The sequence below is a fragment of the Wyeomyia smithii genome, chromosome 2 (assembly GCF_029784165.1).
Source record: "Wyeomyia smithii strain HCP4-BCI-WySm-NY-G18 chromosome 2, ASM2978416v1, whole genome shotgun sequence".
Classification (NCBI taxonomy): domain Eukaryota; kingdom Metazoa; phylum Arthropoda; class Insecta; order Diptera; family Culicidae; genus Wyeomyia; species Wyeomyia smithii.
This window is the reverse complement of record NC_073695.1, coordinates 161,801,297-161,817,697: the sequence shown is the minus strand read 5'-3', so window position 1 is coordinate 161,817,697 and position 16,401 is coordinate 161,801,297. Positions and strand designations below refer to the sequence as shown.

General features: G+C 41.2%; 1 protein-coding gene across 1 annotated transcript in view; it reads left to right on the top strand.

Moving 5' to 3' along the window:
• The window catches only part of LOC129721968 (WD repeat and FYVE domain-containing protein 3), a 280,812-nt gene that overhangs the window by 201,618 nt on the left and 62,793 nt on the right, over positions 1 to 16,401 (top strand). Inside the window, exons 21-24 of the mRNA XM_055675111.1 lie at positions 13,983 to 14,173; positions 14,226 to 14,529; positions 14,594 to 15,223; positions 16,244 to 16,347. Of these exons, the coding sequence (XP_055531086.1) occupies positions 13,983 to 14,173; positions 14,226 to 14,529; positions 14,594 to 15,223; positions 16,244 to 16,347 (1,229 nt within the window). The remainder of the gene's footprint in view (positions 1 to 13,982; positions 14,174 to 14,225; positions 14,530 to 14,593; positions 15,224 to 16,243; positions 16,348 to 16,401) is intronic.

Below are 16,401 nucleotides of genomic sequence, written 5' to 3'. Positions count from 1 at the left end.
CCATACTGTTTTCCTGATTCATTCGATTGAATCGTAACGTTGGACCCATTTTTATCCACTACGGTAAACTTCTCGTTCGAGAAATTAGTGGATAACTTGTTCGAAGGAAGGAGGTTCTTCATAAGTACGATATCACCGGTGGAGATATTACTTAGTTTCGAGCGCCGTCTAGCGTCCTCTCTCTCCTTCTGCATCAACTTTTTGGTAGTATCTTGGTCCCTGAAATCAGTGCTTGGCGGAACGGTCTCAAGGTCTTCAATTTGTGGTATTTTCGATCGCAGTTTCCTCCCTTGGAGCAGTTCGCTTGGTGCCTTTCCCGTTATTGTGTGTGGGGTGTTATTGTACAAATCCAGGAAATGAATAGCGTGAGCGATTTTCATCCTTTTAAGGAGGGATCGATTTTGTCTCTCTACTTCGCCGTTTGCTTGCGGCCAATATGGCGAAGTGTGGTTGAGGTGAATACGATAGCCTCCTTTTCATCATTGATTGGCCAGGATGCCCCTCGTGGGCCAGCTCACGCATCCTGGAACGCAAAGAGATCGGAACAACCAGTTTCGTGCCACGCATAACCAAGTTGTTGATGTTAGAGAACTCCAGCCGGAACGGTCTGTATTGCTTCAGATCTTCTTGGTCCCATTTGTCAGTATCGATAGCCTTGATCACTTTCTGTAGCTCCTGATCTGACGCGGTAGCCGCTGCTACTTTTTCAATATCAATAGCAACCGCTTGTTGAACAGCCCTTATGATTTCTTCTGTTTCCGAATCAAAACTCAGCTCATTAACCACGTCCGGAAGAAACGACAGAGATTGTACCATTACTCGCCTAATGAATACATCTGTTTCTTCAGTCCAGTGTGGATCTTCTACATGTGCTGCTAGTCTGGATAAACAATCTGCTAGATTAGCCGAACCTTTTCGATAAACCACTTTGAATCGAAAGGCCTGGATACGCAGTAACCAACTCTCAATTCGCGCAGTTGGTCTAGATGTTGTTGTAAACAGTGTTTCTTGCAGACGATGATCTGTCTCAAGTTCGAATGTGATGCCCAGTAAATAGTTTTTGAATCTTTCGACCGCCCAAACAACACCAAGCGCTTCCTTTTCAATTGGCGGATAAGTCTTTTCAACCTCAGACAAACTTTTCGAGGCGAAGCTTATAATCCGTGGAAGGGAATTCTTGAACTGGATCAATACCGCACCCAATCCTACTCCAGAAGCATCTGTAACCACCAGCGTTCGATCATTTCGATCGTAAAAACCCAGACTACCTGCTGATCCTATGAGCGTTTTGATTTTCTCGAAAGATATTTTATGTTGGGCCATCCATTCGAAATGAGATTCTTGTCTCAAAAGTTGACGCAGAGGATAATTAATTGTCGCCAAGTTTGGAATAAACCTAAACATATATAAAACTAAGATACACATTCTGCGATAAAATAACAATACAAATTTACTTTGAAACGTATGTTACAAGACCTAGAAAGCTTCTAAGATCTTCTTTAGTACGTGGAGCTCTGCAGGACAAAATTGCCTTGACTTTTTCTTCGCTCGGAGATACTCCATTAGCTGATAATTTGTGCCCCAGAAACACGATTTCTTGTTGTTTGAATTTGCATTTATGGTCGTTTAACAATATTCCGTATTGACTCAAAACTTGTAATGTATGTTTCACTGCCGAGTCGTGTTCCTGTTCAGTCTCTCCAAATATCATAATATCGTCGATAAACACAACCGTGTTTTTGCAGCCAACTAGTATGCTTTCCATAAGATTCTGGAACAACTCTGGCGCACAATTTATCCCAAACAGTAGGCGTTTGTATCGGTACAGCCCCCAGTTAGTGATAAAGGTAGTAACGTCGCGAGAATCCTCTGAAAGTTCAACTTGGTGGAATGCCTGTTTTATGTCGAGTGATGGTTTAGCCTTTGTATGGCTTGATTCGCTCTTCTCATGTCCACACACAATCGCAAATCGCCATTTTCTTTTATTATAGGAACCAGGGGTGATACCCATGAAGTTGGTGTCTTTACTTTTTCGATGACGTCCATTTCTAGGAGTTCGTTTAGCTTCTGCTCAACTTTCTCGAGCAATGGTATAGGGCAGCGCCGCAATGGTTGAATGACAGCCGGCACAGTTCTATCGATAGGGATATTCAACTTTATTCCCTTTATCTTCGGGAATGCTTTGGAGCTCTCAATCTTTCTGACTGACAAAGAATGTGTACTTTTCTAGAAGAGGCTGTTGTCCCTTTTCGATGACATAAAATGATGTTTTAGTTTTTAATAAATTTCCATTATCGTCAACTTCGAGTTCAGCATCGAAAGTTGTGATCAGTTTTAAGGGTATCCGTCCGTATGCCAAAAAACGCTTATCCGTATCAACTCTTTGGTTCGTCATTTTGACATCCCGCAACTTCATCAGTTCCCATGTTGTATCGTCAATAAGATTGTGTTTGGACCCCGAATCGATTAACATACCAATCTGCACACCACCAACACGGCAATGAATGATTTCATCATCACTACAACCCACATTGTAAACCGGTAAATCTTTGGGAATCTCTTCACCTTCATGTTCCCTGACATTGAAAACATTCCGAGTACGTTTTTCTGAACGATGATGTTCATTTGAAGGGACAAAATTCAGCTTCCGTTTTCGATTATTCCGCCGATTGTCCCAATCGTGCTTCGATTTAGACCGACACATTGTGCGGAAATGACCCACTATGCAACAACCATGACAGGTTTCGGTAGCTGCTGGACATCGAGCTCCTGGTCGATGAGGCAGATTTCCGCATCTCGAACATTTCGTTCTCTCATCGATAGATCCATTCATCTTGGCAATGCGGTTAACACTGAATGTTGGCAAGTTTTATGATTCTTTGTAAGGTATATTTGGTCTGGTGACACGATTTACAGCGGTTGGCGTACGGTTTCCTGGTCCTTTATCATTCATTTTGACAGACTGATAACGTCCTGCTTGAAAAGCGTTAATGATTTTCGTCGTATCATCCAACGTCAGAATTTCTTTTTCCAGTAATTTCTGTCGAAGATCATTTGATGTATACTGTATTATCTTATCGATAACAGCAATGTGTCGGCTCTCAAGGGCAGTATTCCCAAAACATATTTTCTCCGCTTTCTGTTGGACACGAAGAGCGAACCGATTGAGTTCTTCGTCCTCGGGAACCATCGACCAAAAAAAAAACGCTCAAAGCTGTCATGTTGCTTTGGAGAAAAGTGATGCATTAACTTGTCTTTTGTGGTTAGGTAGGGGTCGGGATCATTAGCTTCGGCCGTTTCATCATTAACACCTGGCAAGCTATAGTACGCACACTGTAGCTCCATTCCACCCATGGCCAATAACTGTGTTTTCTTTTGAGCCCCATCAGTTACATTGGCAGCAGCCATCACGTTCTCGAACCATCTAATCCACATTTTCCAAGCATTCCTGACTTCGGATGCCGGGAGGTGTCTGTATTTAAAATGGGGAAGATTATACGACGCGGGGCTGAAGAAGTTTACATTGTGGTGCACAACTTGCTGCTCATTATTGATTTCCGCATCCATTTCGCTCATCTAATATTCCCATCGCACATAGAAATTAAAAAATAAAGAGAGAAAAAAAAACTTACCATTAGTGCCGTAAATTTATACTTATAAGCCATTATGATTCTAATTTTGAAGACGGTTCTCTGATGTTGTTTCACTATTTTGCATCATTGTCATCTTTTTTTCTAGTAATTCATTTGTATAATCGCTTCTCATAACGACAACCATAACTTCTTTTTTTCCAAACCGGAATTCAATCGGTTTAGATCAAACCGGAATTTAATCGGTTTCGTGTAAAAAAAATCTCTTCAACGTGCATTTCAAGTCAGTTTAAATTTTGAACCGGAATTCAATCGGTTCCATTCACACTAGCAATGTAAACTTTCTCAACCAATATTGAATCGGTCGCATCTAGAGCTTTTTTTTTCAATATAATCTTCTCAACCGTAATTTAATCGGTTGCCGTCGTAACAAAAATGTCAACCGGAATTCAATCGGTTACTCATTAGGCTTTCGACACAATCACTTTTTTCCATCACTTTTCTGGCAAACTGGCATCTCAGTAAAACTCGACATTGTGGCTCGCTCTACATAAGCTCTTTACATTAATCACTACACCCCAACAGATCTACATAACTGTGTGCAGCTCTCCTGTTTGTGTATTCCATTTTTCTTTAAGTTTGTTATGTACACATGTGAACGCTATCCGATGAAAGAGTGATAGAGAGCAAACGAGAAAAAAAAACACTACACTCTCGAAATGGCACACTCATACGATGCGATAATCAGGGGAGCTCAGCAGCAGGCAAACACTACTACAAATAAAGCAGGAAGATTTTTTTCTGCTAACCAAAATGGCGGTCTTTTAACTTCCCATGTAATCACATGTCGATCACACCCTTTTTCATAGATTATAATATCAGCCAATACCAGAAACACTAAAAAAAACACACAATTGGCCGTGATATTTCATATTAGCTTGAACTAAACTACGCTTCTTCACAGTCCTACGCCATCGTTAAGCGGAGATCATAATGGGTGCTTTTTTTTCACTTTTTCACAGATGCATTACTTTTCATTTACCTTTTATTTATTTATTATTCCTTTAATGAAAATGACCGAGAAAAACTATTCGACCGCACAGTTTCGTTTTTATCCTCGTCGTCACGGTTTGTGGTAGCCAACTTATAGCACGCTTAACCTCTCTAAATAGAACCGGCGTTCGACTCGATAGACGTGAGAAGCAGCGTCGCCAGAACTATTTCGTTAAAATCCGTAGGTTCTACGGATTTCTACGGATTTCCCCTGATTTCCCCTCTTTTCTACGGGTTTCCCCAGACCGATGTCATGGCAACTGTTTCCTGAAGCTGCCGCCGATGATGATGACGCTAGTGTTGAAAATATGATCATAAGCTCCGTTCATTGTGCCGCATGTGTTACTGTACAGATTTTTTTCGTGCTTCTAACTATATTGAATTTAGGGCTATCCAGAACGTGTTGAAAAATGTTTGAACATGACCATTTGTGTCCTGCACAAAATCCATAGAACGTTTAAAACAAAACAGTCGTTCTTCGCTTTTTGCATTCCTACACACCACTTGCAGCAACAGTTGATCTCGCATGGACGGAGCTTATTCGGCTGTTTCGCAAGCGCTGACAGCCTTTTGACGGATATTCGAGCCAGAGAGCCAGAGAAAAACGATTTCAAGCAAAATGTATGGGGATGACGTTCGTGACAGGGATGTGGGTTTCCCATTTGATTGTTTTTCCGTAGAAGTGAACAAATCCGTAGACCAACGGATAAATCCGTAGATCTGGCAAGCCTGGTGAGAAGACTGTTCTTGAACCGACACCAACCGATGGCAGTCTATAGGCCGAGATCATGCGTAGGTGGGAGTATTAGTGAGAGCACTGCGTTAGGGGAAACAGGATAGGGTTTTCTGACTCAGTATATAAATAGACACGTCTACCACAATATCATCTGGTGCGGATATCCACTAGTAGGAGGAAAGGACACGGTCAGCGTTGCCAGGTATCCAGATTTAGCTGGATTATCCAGATTTTTGGACATGTATCCAGGTAAACAGCTTTGATGTCAAATTATCCAGATTTTTCATGGATGATCCAGATTTTATCCAGATTTTATTTTCTCTGTTCCGCAAAAAGGTCATCACTTCAATTTTGGTGCGAAATTTTGCAATTTTTTTTTTCCTCATCTATAGTTTATTTGACACGGCACAAATACAATTCAATGTTTAACGGCGCCAATTATATCTGGTAGCTTACTTTCTAAAGTATCTTAATAACTAAAAGCAAATTTTTTATCCTCGCTGCCGACTACGAGCTGAAACTAAATCTAACTTAAGCTAGAATGTTTTGCATGAAAAGCACTGATTTGTTGTTTGATGGTTTTCCATCGCCATAGGTAATCAGCATATTGAATATGTTCCGCTGCTGGGCCAAGATATTACGGACTGGCATATTGGGTTGTCTCCCTCGGGGCCTGAGAGTATCGTGCGGGTCTAGTTGCTGTTTCCGGATACGGGGTCTTAACGTGTTCTTGTCGTTTGGTTGGATGTAGGCGGAAGGGGATAGGACTAAACTGGGGCGTGGATGGATTTCAGGAAAACGTATATAAGGGACATGTAGGATAGGTCACGGCTCGCCAAGACATCACGAACAGGAACAGCCGGCTGCCTACCTTCGGCCTGCAGGGAAGCTATTAATCTAGACCTGGCGTCACGGTGTACAGGGCATGACCAAACAACGTGCTCTATGTCGTGATAACCTTCACCACAGGCACAGATACCACTCTCCCCGAGTCCAACACGACGGAGATGCGCGTCAAATCTATAGTGATTGGACATAAGCCGGGACATCACGCAAATGAAATCCCGACCTACATCCAACCCCCTGAACCACGGGTTCGTCGATACCTTGGGGATTATGGAATGTAACCACCTTCCGAGTTCCCCCTTGGTCCAAGAATTTTGCCAACTGATGATCGTATTCTGACGTACAAATGCGAAAAATTCATTAAAGGCAATTGGTCTTTCATAAATATCACCGTTTGTTGCGCCCACCTTAGCCAAAAAGTCCGCTTTCTCATTACCCGGTATTGAGCAGTGAGAAGGGACCCACGCTAAAGTAATCTGAGTAGATTTTTCGGACAAAGCACTCAGATGTTCCCGTATTTTCCCCAGGAAATACGGAGAGTGCTTAACATCTTTCATCGATCGGAGAGCCTCAATGGAACTGAGACTGTCCGTAAAGATGAAATAATGGTCCGTGGGCATTTTTTCGATAATCCCTAGGGTGTACTGCAGCTAATTCTGCGACGTAAACAGAAGCAGGATTATCGAGCTTATGGGAGACGGTTAAATTGTTATTGAAGATACCGAAGCCAGTGGACCCATCAAGAAGTGATCCGTCAGTGTAGTACATATTGTCGCAGTTGATGTTTCGATATTTATTGGAAAAAATTTTGGGGATCTGCTGCACGCGTAAATGATCCGGGATTCTACGAGTTTCTTCTATCATGGATGTATCGAAAAACACAGTAGAATCAGAAGTATTTGATAAGTCGACACGATTTGGAATATTCGAAGAAGGGTTAATATTTTGGGACATGTGATTGAAATACAATGTTTGAGAATTAAGTTCGATTAACCTTTCAAAATTTTCAATCACGGGACGGTTCAAGACCTCACATTTGATAAGAATACGAGAAGACAGGTTCCAGAAGCGGTTTTTCAATGGTAGTACTCCAGCTAAGACCTCCAAACTCATCGTATGGGTCGACTGCATGCAACCTAAGGCGATACGCAAACAACGATATTGTATTCGCTCCAGTTTGATCAAATGTGTGTTTGCTGCGGAGCGGAAGCAGAAACACCCGTATTCAATAACAGACAATATCGTTGTTTGGTAAAGCCTTATAAGGTCTCCTGGGTGGGCTCCCCACCATTGTCCGGTTATTGTACGACGAAAATTCACTCTTTGTTGACATTTTTTCATCAGATACCTCACGTGACAACCCCAGGTGCCTTTAGAGTCGAACCAGACACCAAGATATTTGTGTACCAAAACCTGAGAAATCGTTTTACCCATTAATTGTGTTTGAAGCAGAGCAGGTTCATGCTTCCTAGAAAAAACTACTATCTCAGTCTTCTCCGGAGAGAATTCGATACCTAGCTGTAAAGCCCAAGCAGACAAATTGTCCAAGGTATCTTGCAATGGTCCTTGCAAATCGGCAGCTTTGGCTCCTGTAACAGAGATTACACTGTCGTCTGCAAGTTGTCTTATCGTGCATGAATTTGCCAGACATTCGTCGATGTCATTTACATAAAAGTTGTAAAGAAGGGGGCTTAAACATGAGCCCTGGGGAAGACCCATGTAACTAATGCGAAAAGTTGCCAAATCGCCGTGCGTAAAATGCATGTGCTTTTCGGACAACAAATTGTGCAAAAAATTGTTCAAAATTGGAGAAAATCCTTGTCGGTGAAGTTTACCCGAAAGAATGTCAATAGAAACGGAATCAAAAGCCCCCTTAATGTCCAAGAACGCAGACGCCATTTGTTCTTTGCGAGCATACGCCAGCTGAATATCTGTTGAAAGCAACGCAAGACAATCATTCGTCCCTTTGGCACGGCGGAAGCCAAATTGAGTATCTGATAGTAGACCATTTGATTCGACCCAATGGTCTAAACGACGGAGTATCATTTTTTCCATCAATTTCCGGATACAGGATAGCATTGCAATCGGCCTATAAGAGTTGTGATCAGAAGCTGGTTTCCCTGGTTTTTGGATGGCGATCACCTTCACGTGCCTCCAATCCTGCGGTACAATATTTTGCTCCAGGAACTTATTGAACAAGTTCAACAAGCGCCTCTTGGCATTGCCGGGTAGATTCTTCAACAAGTTGAATTTGATTCTATCTAACCCAGGCGCGTTATTGTTACAGGACAGGAGGGCAACTGAAAACTCTGCCATCGTAAAAGGTGATTCTATCGCGTCGTGGCCCGGAGACGCATCGCGAACAATGTTTTGCTCAGGAACAGAGTCCGGACATACTTTCCTGGCAAAATCAAATATCCACCTACTTGAAGACTCCTCGCTTTCGTTGACCGTTACGCGATTCCGCATTCTTCGGGCTGTGTTCCAAAGAGTGCTCATTGATGTCTCCAGGGCCGGATTTACGATTGTGGGGGCCCGGGGCCCAGTTATAGTGGGGGCCCCAAAATTAACAAAACTGTTTTTTATCGTACGAGTTAAAAGCATTTATTTGCTATTGAAAAATTACCAAAAATTTGTTAGAATTTTTTCTTAAGTCTCATCTTCAAACTTTTTTCTTGATACCTGAAAAAAAACTACCGCAATTTGAAAAAAATGCGATCCACAGGCAAAAATTTGCACACAATTTGAGAAAGACTGCACAAATATAAGACGACTCTGACAATAATGGAAACTAGGAAAAAACTACACATATCTGCAGGTCAATTAAATTTGCACACGAGCTCAGAAAATCTGCATTTTGCAAAGCACATCTGGTATCCCTGATTCGGACCAGTGAGCAAAAGCAATGCATTAAAAAACTTGTGGGTTATTTTCTTTATCTGCTTTACCACCCATGCGCGCTAAAGCCCTAGAGTTAAAGTTTGGCCGACTGTCATTGAAAAGTTCCAATCAAACAGTCAACAGTTTTTTCATCATAGTTTTAACATTGCTGATGTTCGATTGGAACGAGTTTTGACACTTCGATTGGCGCTTTTAATGACAGTCGGCCAAACTTTAACTCTAGGCGTTTAATGCGGGCTGGTTCGATTCAAATGGTGTGTTAATGTGTGTCATTCCAAGAGAATCCAAGGTGAACTCTTATGGATGTAGTTGCGATATTGGCGCTCGCGAAAAAATAACACTTAAGGAAAGTGTCAGATTGTAATGGTCTGTTCGAATTTTCTTACTGTAAATCGAACTTTTGATTAAATCTCTTTTTTAAAGAGAAAAAATCTTTTTGTCGATTTGTGGGGGCCCTAAAAATGTGGGGGCCCGGGGCCCGGGCCCCCCCAAAAATCCGGCTCTGGATGTCTCCCTCGACGTCTCGTTTACGAACCGACGCCAATATCCGCGTTTCTTTGCCTTAGTCAAGCTTTTAAACTTGGTATCAAGCTCCGAATAACGTTTAAAGTCGTCGGCATCGTCTGTATCCCGGAAGGTCAGATACGCGTCGGATCTTTGCGTGTAGACATCGGAGCACTCTTGGTCCCACCACGGAGTGGGAGGCCGTTCTTTGATCGTTACGCCGGGATATTTCTTCGTTTGGGCTTGCAACGCGGCGTCGAGAATCAAGCCCGCGAGGAGGTTGTATTCTTCAAGTGGTGGATGATGTTGAATCGACTCGACCGCAAAAAATTGTTCAAAATTGGAGAAAATCCTTGTCGGTGAAGTTTACCCGAAAGAATGTCAATAGAAACGGAATCAAAAGCCCCCTTAATGTCCAAGAACGCAGACGCCATTTGTTCTTTGCGAGCATACGCCAGCTGAATATCTGTTGAAAGCAACGCAAGACAATCATTCGTCCCTTTGGCACGGCGGAAGCCAAATTGAGTATCTGATAGTAGACCATTTGATTCGACCCAATGGTCTAAACGACGGAGTATCATTTTTTCCATCAATTTCCGGATACAGGATAGCATTGCAATCGGCCTATAAGAGTTGTGATCAGAAGCTGGTTTCCCTGGTTTTTGGATGGCGATCACCTTCACTTGCCTCCAATCCTGCGGTACAATATTTTGCTCCAGGAACTTATTGAACAAGTTCAACAAGCGCCTCTTGGCATTGCCGGGTAGATTCTTCAACAAGTTGAATTTGATTCTATCTAACCCAGGCGCGTTATTGTTACAGGACAGAAGGGCAACTGAAAACTCTGCCATCGTAAAAGGTGATTCTATCGCGTCGTGGCCCGGAGACGCATCGCGAACAATGTTTTGCTCAGGAACAGAGTCAGGACATACTTTCCTGGCAAAATCAAATATCCACCTACTTGAAGACTCCTCGCTTTCGTTGACCGTTACGCGATTCCGCATTCTTCGGGCTGTGTTCCAAAGAGTGCTCATTGATGTCTCCAGGGCCGGATTTACGATTGTGGGGGCCCGGGGCCCAGTTATAGTGGGGGCCCCAAAATTAACAAAACTGTTTTTTATCGTACGAGTTAAAAGCATTTATTTGCTATTGAAAAATTACCAAAAATTTGTTAGAATTTTTTCTTAAGTCCTATTTAGAGTTCCAAGCGAAGTGAAAATCTCATACAAAATGATCATTTTTTTACGCTCGTGAAAATGCAACCTGCAAAAATTTCACTTCGCTAGGAACTGTAGACAAATTCGATCAAGCGAAATCGTTGTGCGATCGCGAAAGGTTGTGGATCTCATCTTTTTCTTGTGTTCACTTTTTTCACGCATGCAAACGCTAGTGAAAAAAGCAGCAGCAAGCAAAAACTTGCGTGCGTTTATATTCTGTCAGTTGCAGCCAATTTTCACTTCGCTCGGAGTGTAAACTCGTGAATTTCGCTTCACTTAAACTGTAAATTGCAGACTGGTGAAATACCTGCGTGTTCCACAAACGGGTTTTCACGACAGATTTCGCAAGCGAAAATTTAAGCTTTTTACTTGTCAAATTTTTCACTTCGCTTGGAAACTATGCTTTACGAGTTTTTTTGCAGAAAACTTATTAATTAAATAATCAACATAACTTCTTCAGTATACTCGTACTCGAAACTTAATAATGCTAAGTTTGACTGCCTTTCATTCTTCACAGTCGCACGCAACCTATTTTTAATATGTTTCATCTTCAAACTTTTTTCTTGATGCCTGAAAAAAAAACTACCGCAATTTGAAAAAAATGCGATCCACAGGCAAAAATTTGCACACAATTTGAGAAAGACTGCACAAATATAAGACGACTCTGACAATAATGGAAACTAGGAAAAAACTACACATATCTGCAGGTCAATTAAATTTGCACACGAGCTCAGAAAATCTGCATTTTGCAAAGCACATCTGGTATCCCTGATTCGGACCAGTGAGCAAAAGCAATGCATTAAAAAACTTGTGGGTTATTTTCTTTATCTGCTTTACCACCCATGCGCGCTAAAGCCCTAGAGTTAAAGTTTGGCCGACTGTCATTGAAAAGTTCCAATCAAACAGTCAACAGTTTTTTCATCATAGTTTTAACATTGCTGATGTTCGATTGGAACGAGTTTTGACACTTCGATTGGCGCTTTTAATGACAGTCGGCCAAACTTTAACTCTAGGCGTTTAATGCGGGCTGGTTCGATTCAAATGGTGTGTTAATGTGTGTCATTCCAAGAGAATCCAAGGTGAACTCTTATGGATGTAGTTGCGATATTGGCGCTCGCGAAAAAATAACACTTAAGGAAAGTGTCAGATTGTAATGGTCTGTTCGAATTTTCTTACTGTAAATCGAACTTTTGATTAAATCTCTTTTTTAAAGAGAAAAAATCTTTTTGTCGATTTGTGGGGGCCCTAAAAATGTGGGGGCCCGGGGCCCGGGCCCCCTGGGCCCCCCCAAAAATCCGGCTCTGGATGTCTCCCTCGACGTCTCGTTTACGAACCGACGCCAATATCCGCGTTTCTTTGCCTTAGTCAAGCTTTTAAACTTGGTATCAAGCTCCGAATAACGTTTAAAGTCGTCGGCATCGTCTGTATCCCGGAAGGTCAGATACGCGTCGGATCTTTGCGTGTAGACATCGGAGCACTCTTGGTCCCACCACGGAGTGGGAGGCCGTTCTTTGATCGTTACGCCGGGATATTTCTTCGTTTGGGCTTGCAACGCGGCGTCGAGAATCAAGCCCGCGAGGAGGTTGTATTCTTCAAGTGGTGGATGATGTTGAATCGACTCGACCGCTTTTGAAATCATTTCCTCGTATAACTTCCAATCGACATTCCGTGTGAGGTCATACGGAATGTCAATTGGTCGCATGCGAGTTGACCCGTTATAAATTGAAATAAGAATAGGCAAATGGTCGCTACCGTGAGGATCAAGGATTACCTTCCATGTGCAATCCAACCGTAGCGACGTCGAACATAAGGATAGATCCAAAGCGCTTGGGCGCGCTGGAGGTTTCGGGATACGTGTCATTTCACCGTTGTTTAAAATAGTCATGTCGAAGTCATCGCAAAGGTTATAGATTAAAGAGGAGCGGTTATCATTGTATGGGGAACCCCAAGCCACGCCATGAGAGTTGAAGTCTCCCAAAATCAAACGTGGCGAGGGAAGAAGTTCTATTAAATCAAAGAGCAGCCGTTGCCCAACCTGTGCTCTGGGAGGAATATATATTGAGGCAATACAAAGCTCTTTACCTTGTATTGTCATTTGACATGCGACAACTTCGATGCCTGGAATCGAGGGGTGGTTAATACGATAGAAAGAATAGCACTTTTTAATCCCTAAAAGTACTCCTCCATATGGGGTGTCTCGATCAAGGCGAATAATATTAAAATCATGGAAGTTGAGATCAATATTTGAAGTAAGCCAAGTTTCACAAAGGGAAAATGCATCGCATTTGTTTTTATTTATCAAAACTTTAAACGAATCAATTTTTGGTAAAATACTTCTACAATTCCACTGTAAGACAGAGATAGAATCCTTCATATACGCAGTTGAATTAGGCATCGAAGGATACAATCGCTGCAAGGAGGGGCCATTGGGATTTTGCAATTTTGTCACCTCAAATTTTGCGTACACCAAGACTTTTATCCGAAAAATTAACCTTTCACCCCACGAAATGACTGCCAGATTTTTTCCAGATTTTTATTTTGCCTTTTCCAGATTTTTTAAGAAATGACCTGGCAACGCTGGACACGGTCACGGACACGGACTTTAGACCTTCCTGAGGCTGAGTGTTTGTGAAAAAATTTAATGAACAATACAAGACTTCAATCCCCCTTTTCCCTTTTCCCCTTTCCATGGAATATTTTTCGAATTAAACGACTTAACCTAGGCTAACAGACAGTTAATTAAGTTGAATAAAACGACTAAACATAGACAATTGCACCTTGTATGGAGTGACGCCAGTTTTTGCAACCAATTGGCAGTTACGCCAAAACGTTTTTCCAATATTTCTCAAAAGTTTCAGAACAAAATAGTTTTCTTTTCGGCTGTAGTGTATGTATCCTAGGGAAAGGAAGCTGAATCAATGAAAAAGTGCATTTTGGTCATTTTGGCTTTTACGTCAACTATGTAAACAGGGGCAGTACAGTATTTATTTAAAATTCCATATTTTGTCGAAAAATAATCTTATTCCGATATATTTTTAAATTTATCAAATACTTAAAGGTTTTTATTGGCTTTATAAGTTATTCAAGAATTAGTATATGATATAAGTTTCTGAAACTGGGTAAATATATTTACAGATATCACATATCTTTCGGTGTGCACGAATACAGGGATTAGACACTTACGAAGGTTTAATCTTGTTTGGAAAAGAGCACTGCTATGTAATTGATGGTTTTACGCTGTTGAAAAATCGCGAAATTAGGGACATCGACTCACTTGTATGTGGAAGTTATGAGCCAATTTTGCCGAATCCAGGAAATGCAAGAATGTAAATATGGTATGTACTTTAGAGGTTACTGTTCTTATTATAACTATTTCAGATCGCACGAAATGAAGCAAACATCCAAATTTGCCTATGAAGAGATTCGTGAGGTGCATAAACGTAGATATCTCCTACAGCCTATTGCTTTGGAAATTTTTTCCGGCGATGGACGGAATTTTCTGCTTAGTTTTCCTAAGAAAGTGCGAAACAAAGTTTACCAAAGAATAATGTCCATGGCTACATCAATTGCTGATAATGCTCAACAGTCAGTAGCGGGTCAAAGTCGCACGGCCAATGTAGAACAATCATCAAGTTTACTCAGTAGTCTGATCGGAGAGACATCTGTCACGCAGCGATGGGTGGTATGCATAATTCTCTTTCCAATGAAATTTACTGTATTGATTAATATCATTTTATCTTTTTCAGCGTGGAGAAATATCTAATTTTCAGTATTTGATGCATTTAAACACACTGGCGGGAAGGTCTTATAATGATTTGATGCAATATCCCGTATTTCCATGGATTTTAGCCGATTACGAGTCCACGCGACTTGACTTGACCAATCCAAAATCATTTCGTGATTTCTCTAAGCCTATGGGAGCCCAATCTAAAGATCGCCTCCTGCAATTTGAGAAACGTTACCACGAATGGGATGATCCCCATGGAGAAACTCCTCCTTATTTCTACGGAACACATTACAGTTCAGCAATGATTGTTTGCTCATATCTTGTTCGTTTGGAGCCATTCACACAGCATTTTTTACGTTTACAAGGTGGTCATTTCGATCTTGCAGATCGAATGTTTCACAGCATCGAGGAGGCGTGGCATTCAGCATCTAAACACAATATGGCTGACGTAAAGGAACTTATTCCTGAATTCTTCTATCTACCCGAGTTTTTAACGAATGCTAACAACTTCGATTTTGGTTGTAAGCAAAACGGGGACGTTTTAAATCACGTGGTGTTACCACCTTGGTCGAAAGGAGACCCAAGGGAATTTATCAGGTTACATCGCGAGGCATTAGAAAGTGATCATGTTAGTCAACATCTACATTTGGTAAGACATTCGTTAGGTTCATTTTTGGAATTGCACATTAGCAATGTCAAATTAAATTTGTATAAAAAACAATGACCGATCTTCACAAATATCGTTAAAATTTTCTCAAACTTTTCTACTGGGCAAAAGAAAACTATCACTATATTATCACCAGGCACCAATATTATTAAGGTTTACAGCCAAGCGACCTCATAACACGCAAAGTTGTTAATCTACATTTTTGATTTGAATGAAACTTTATACACGTATTTGGCTTGTGTCGAATTTGTTTTCGCGACGGTACTACTACTCAGAGTTCAGAAAAAGTGACAGAACTTTAATTATAAGGCGAATTATAAGAGCATTCAGAGTACAATATATCCAGCTATTTCATTCTATTATATCCCTCATACAGCATGCTCTGACAAAAACTTTTAACCGTGCCGATAGCGGTGTGAATCTCTCGTTCGTTCAAATATCAACTACTTTGCGCTTGCTTGACTGAAGTCTCTGTTCAAAATTCTATCAATTCGCAGGATTGATAGTGGTTTTCCAATTCCTGGTGCTGAAATAACTATTAGCCATTTGTTTCTTGTAAAATGGTTTTATAGTAACACTAATTTAAAAAAGCATGCTTCATCCTGTAGAGCACCAGATGCTTGCTGTAGCCTAACGAAACTGAATATAAAACTGAATATATAAGTTTGATATCATTCAAAATCGGTTATCTCCAATCGAATCAAATTCTGACAGGAAATGTAGCACCCCGGTTTTACTTACTTTGATGTTTTGTTGATTGATTAGACTTTGTTATAATTTCGGGTTCGGGTTTGACCTAAAACAAATTCCTGGCTCAGGTCGGGTATTGAAAACATCACTCCAGACCTTCTCTTAAACCTGGAAATCAGTAAATCGAATGGTCGCATGCACGGGCCGCCGCTTCAACGGCAACGGATTTTTTTCGGTATGGGGATAATTTTTCGAGATTAGATCAAGTCTAGCTTCGGTCATTCGAGAATGTAATTATAATAATATTTACAGTGGATTGACCTTATATTTGGATACAAGCAACGTGGACCGGCTGCTATAGAAGCGGTGAATGTTTTTCACCATCTTTTTTATGAAGGAAACGTTGATATTTATAAGTAAGCTTTGTATACACTATCATTTACATTTTCAAAGATTTCTCACATGATGGT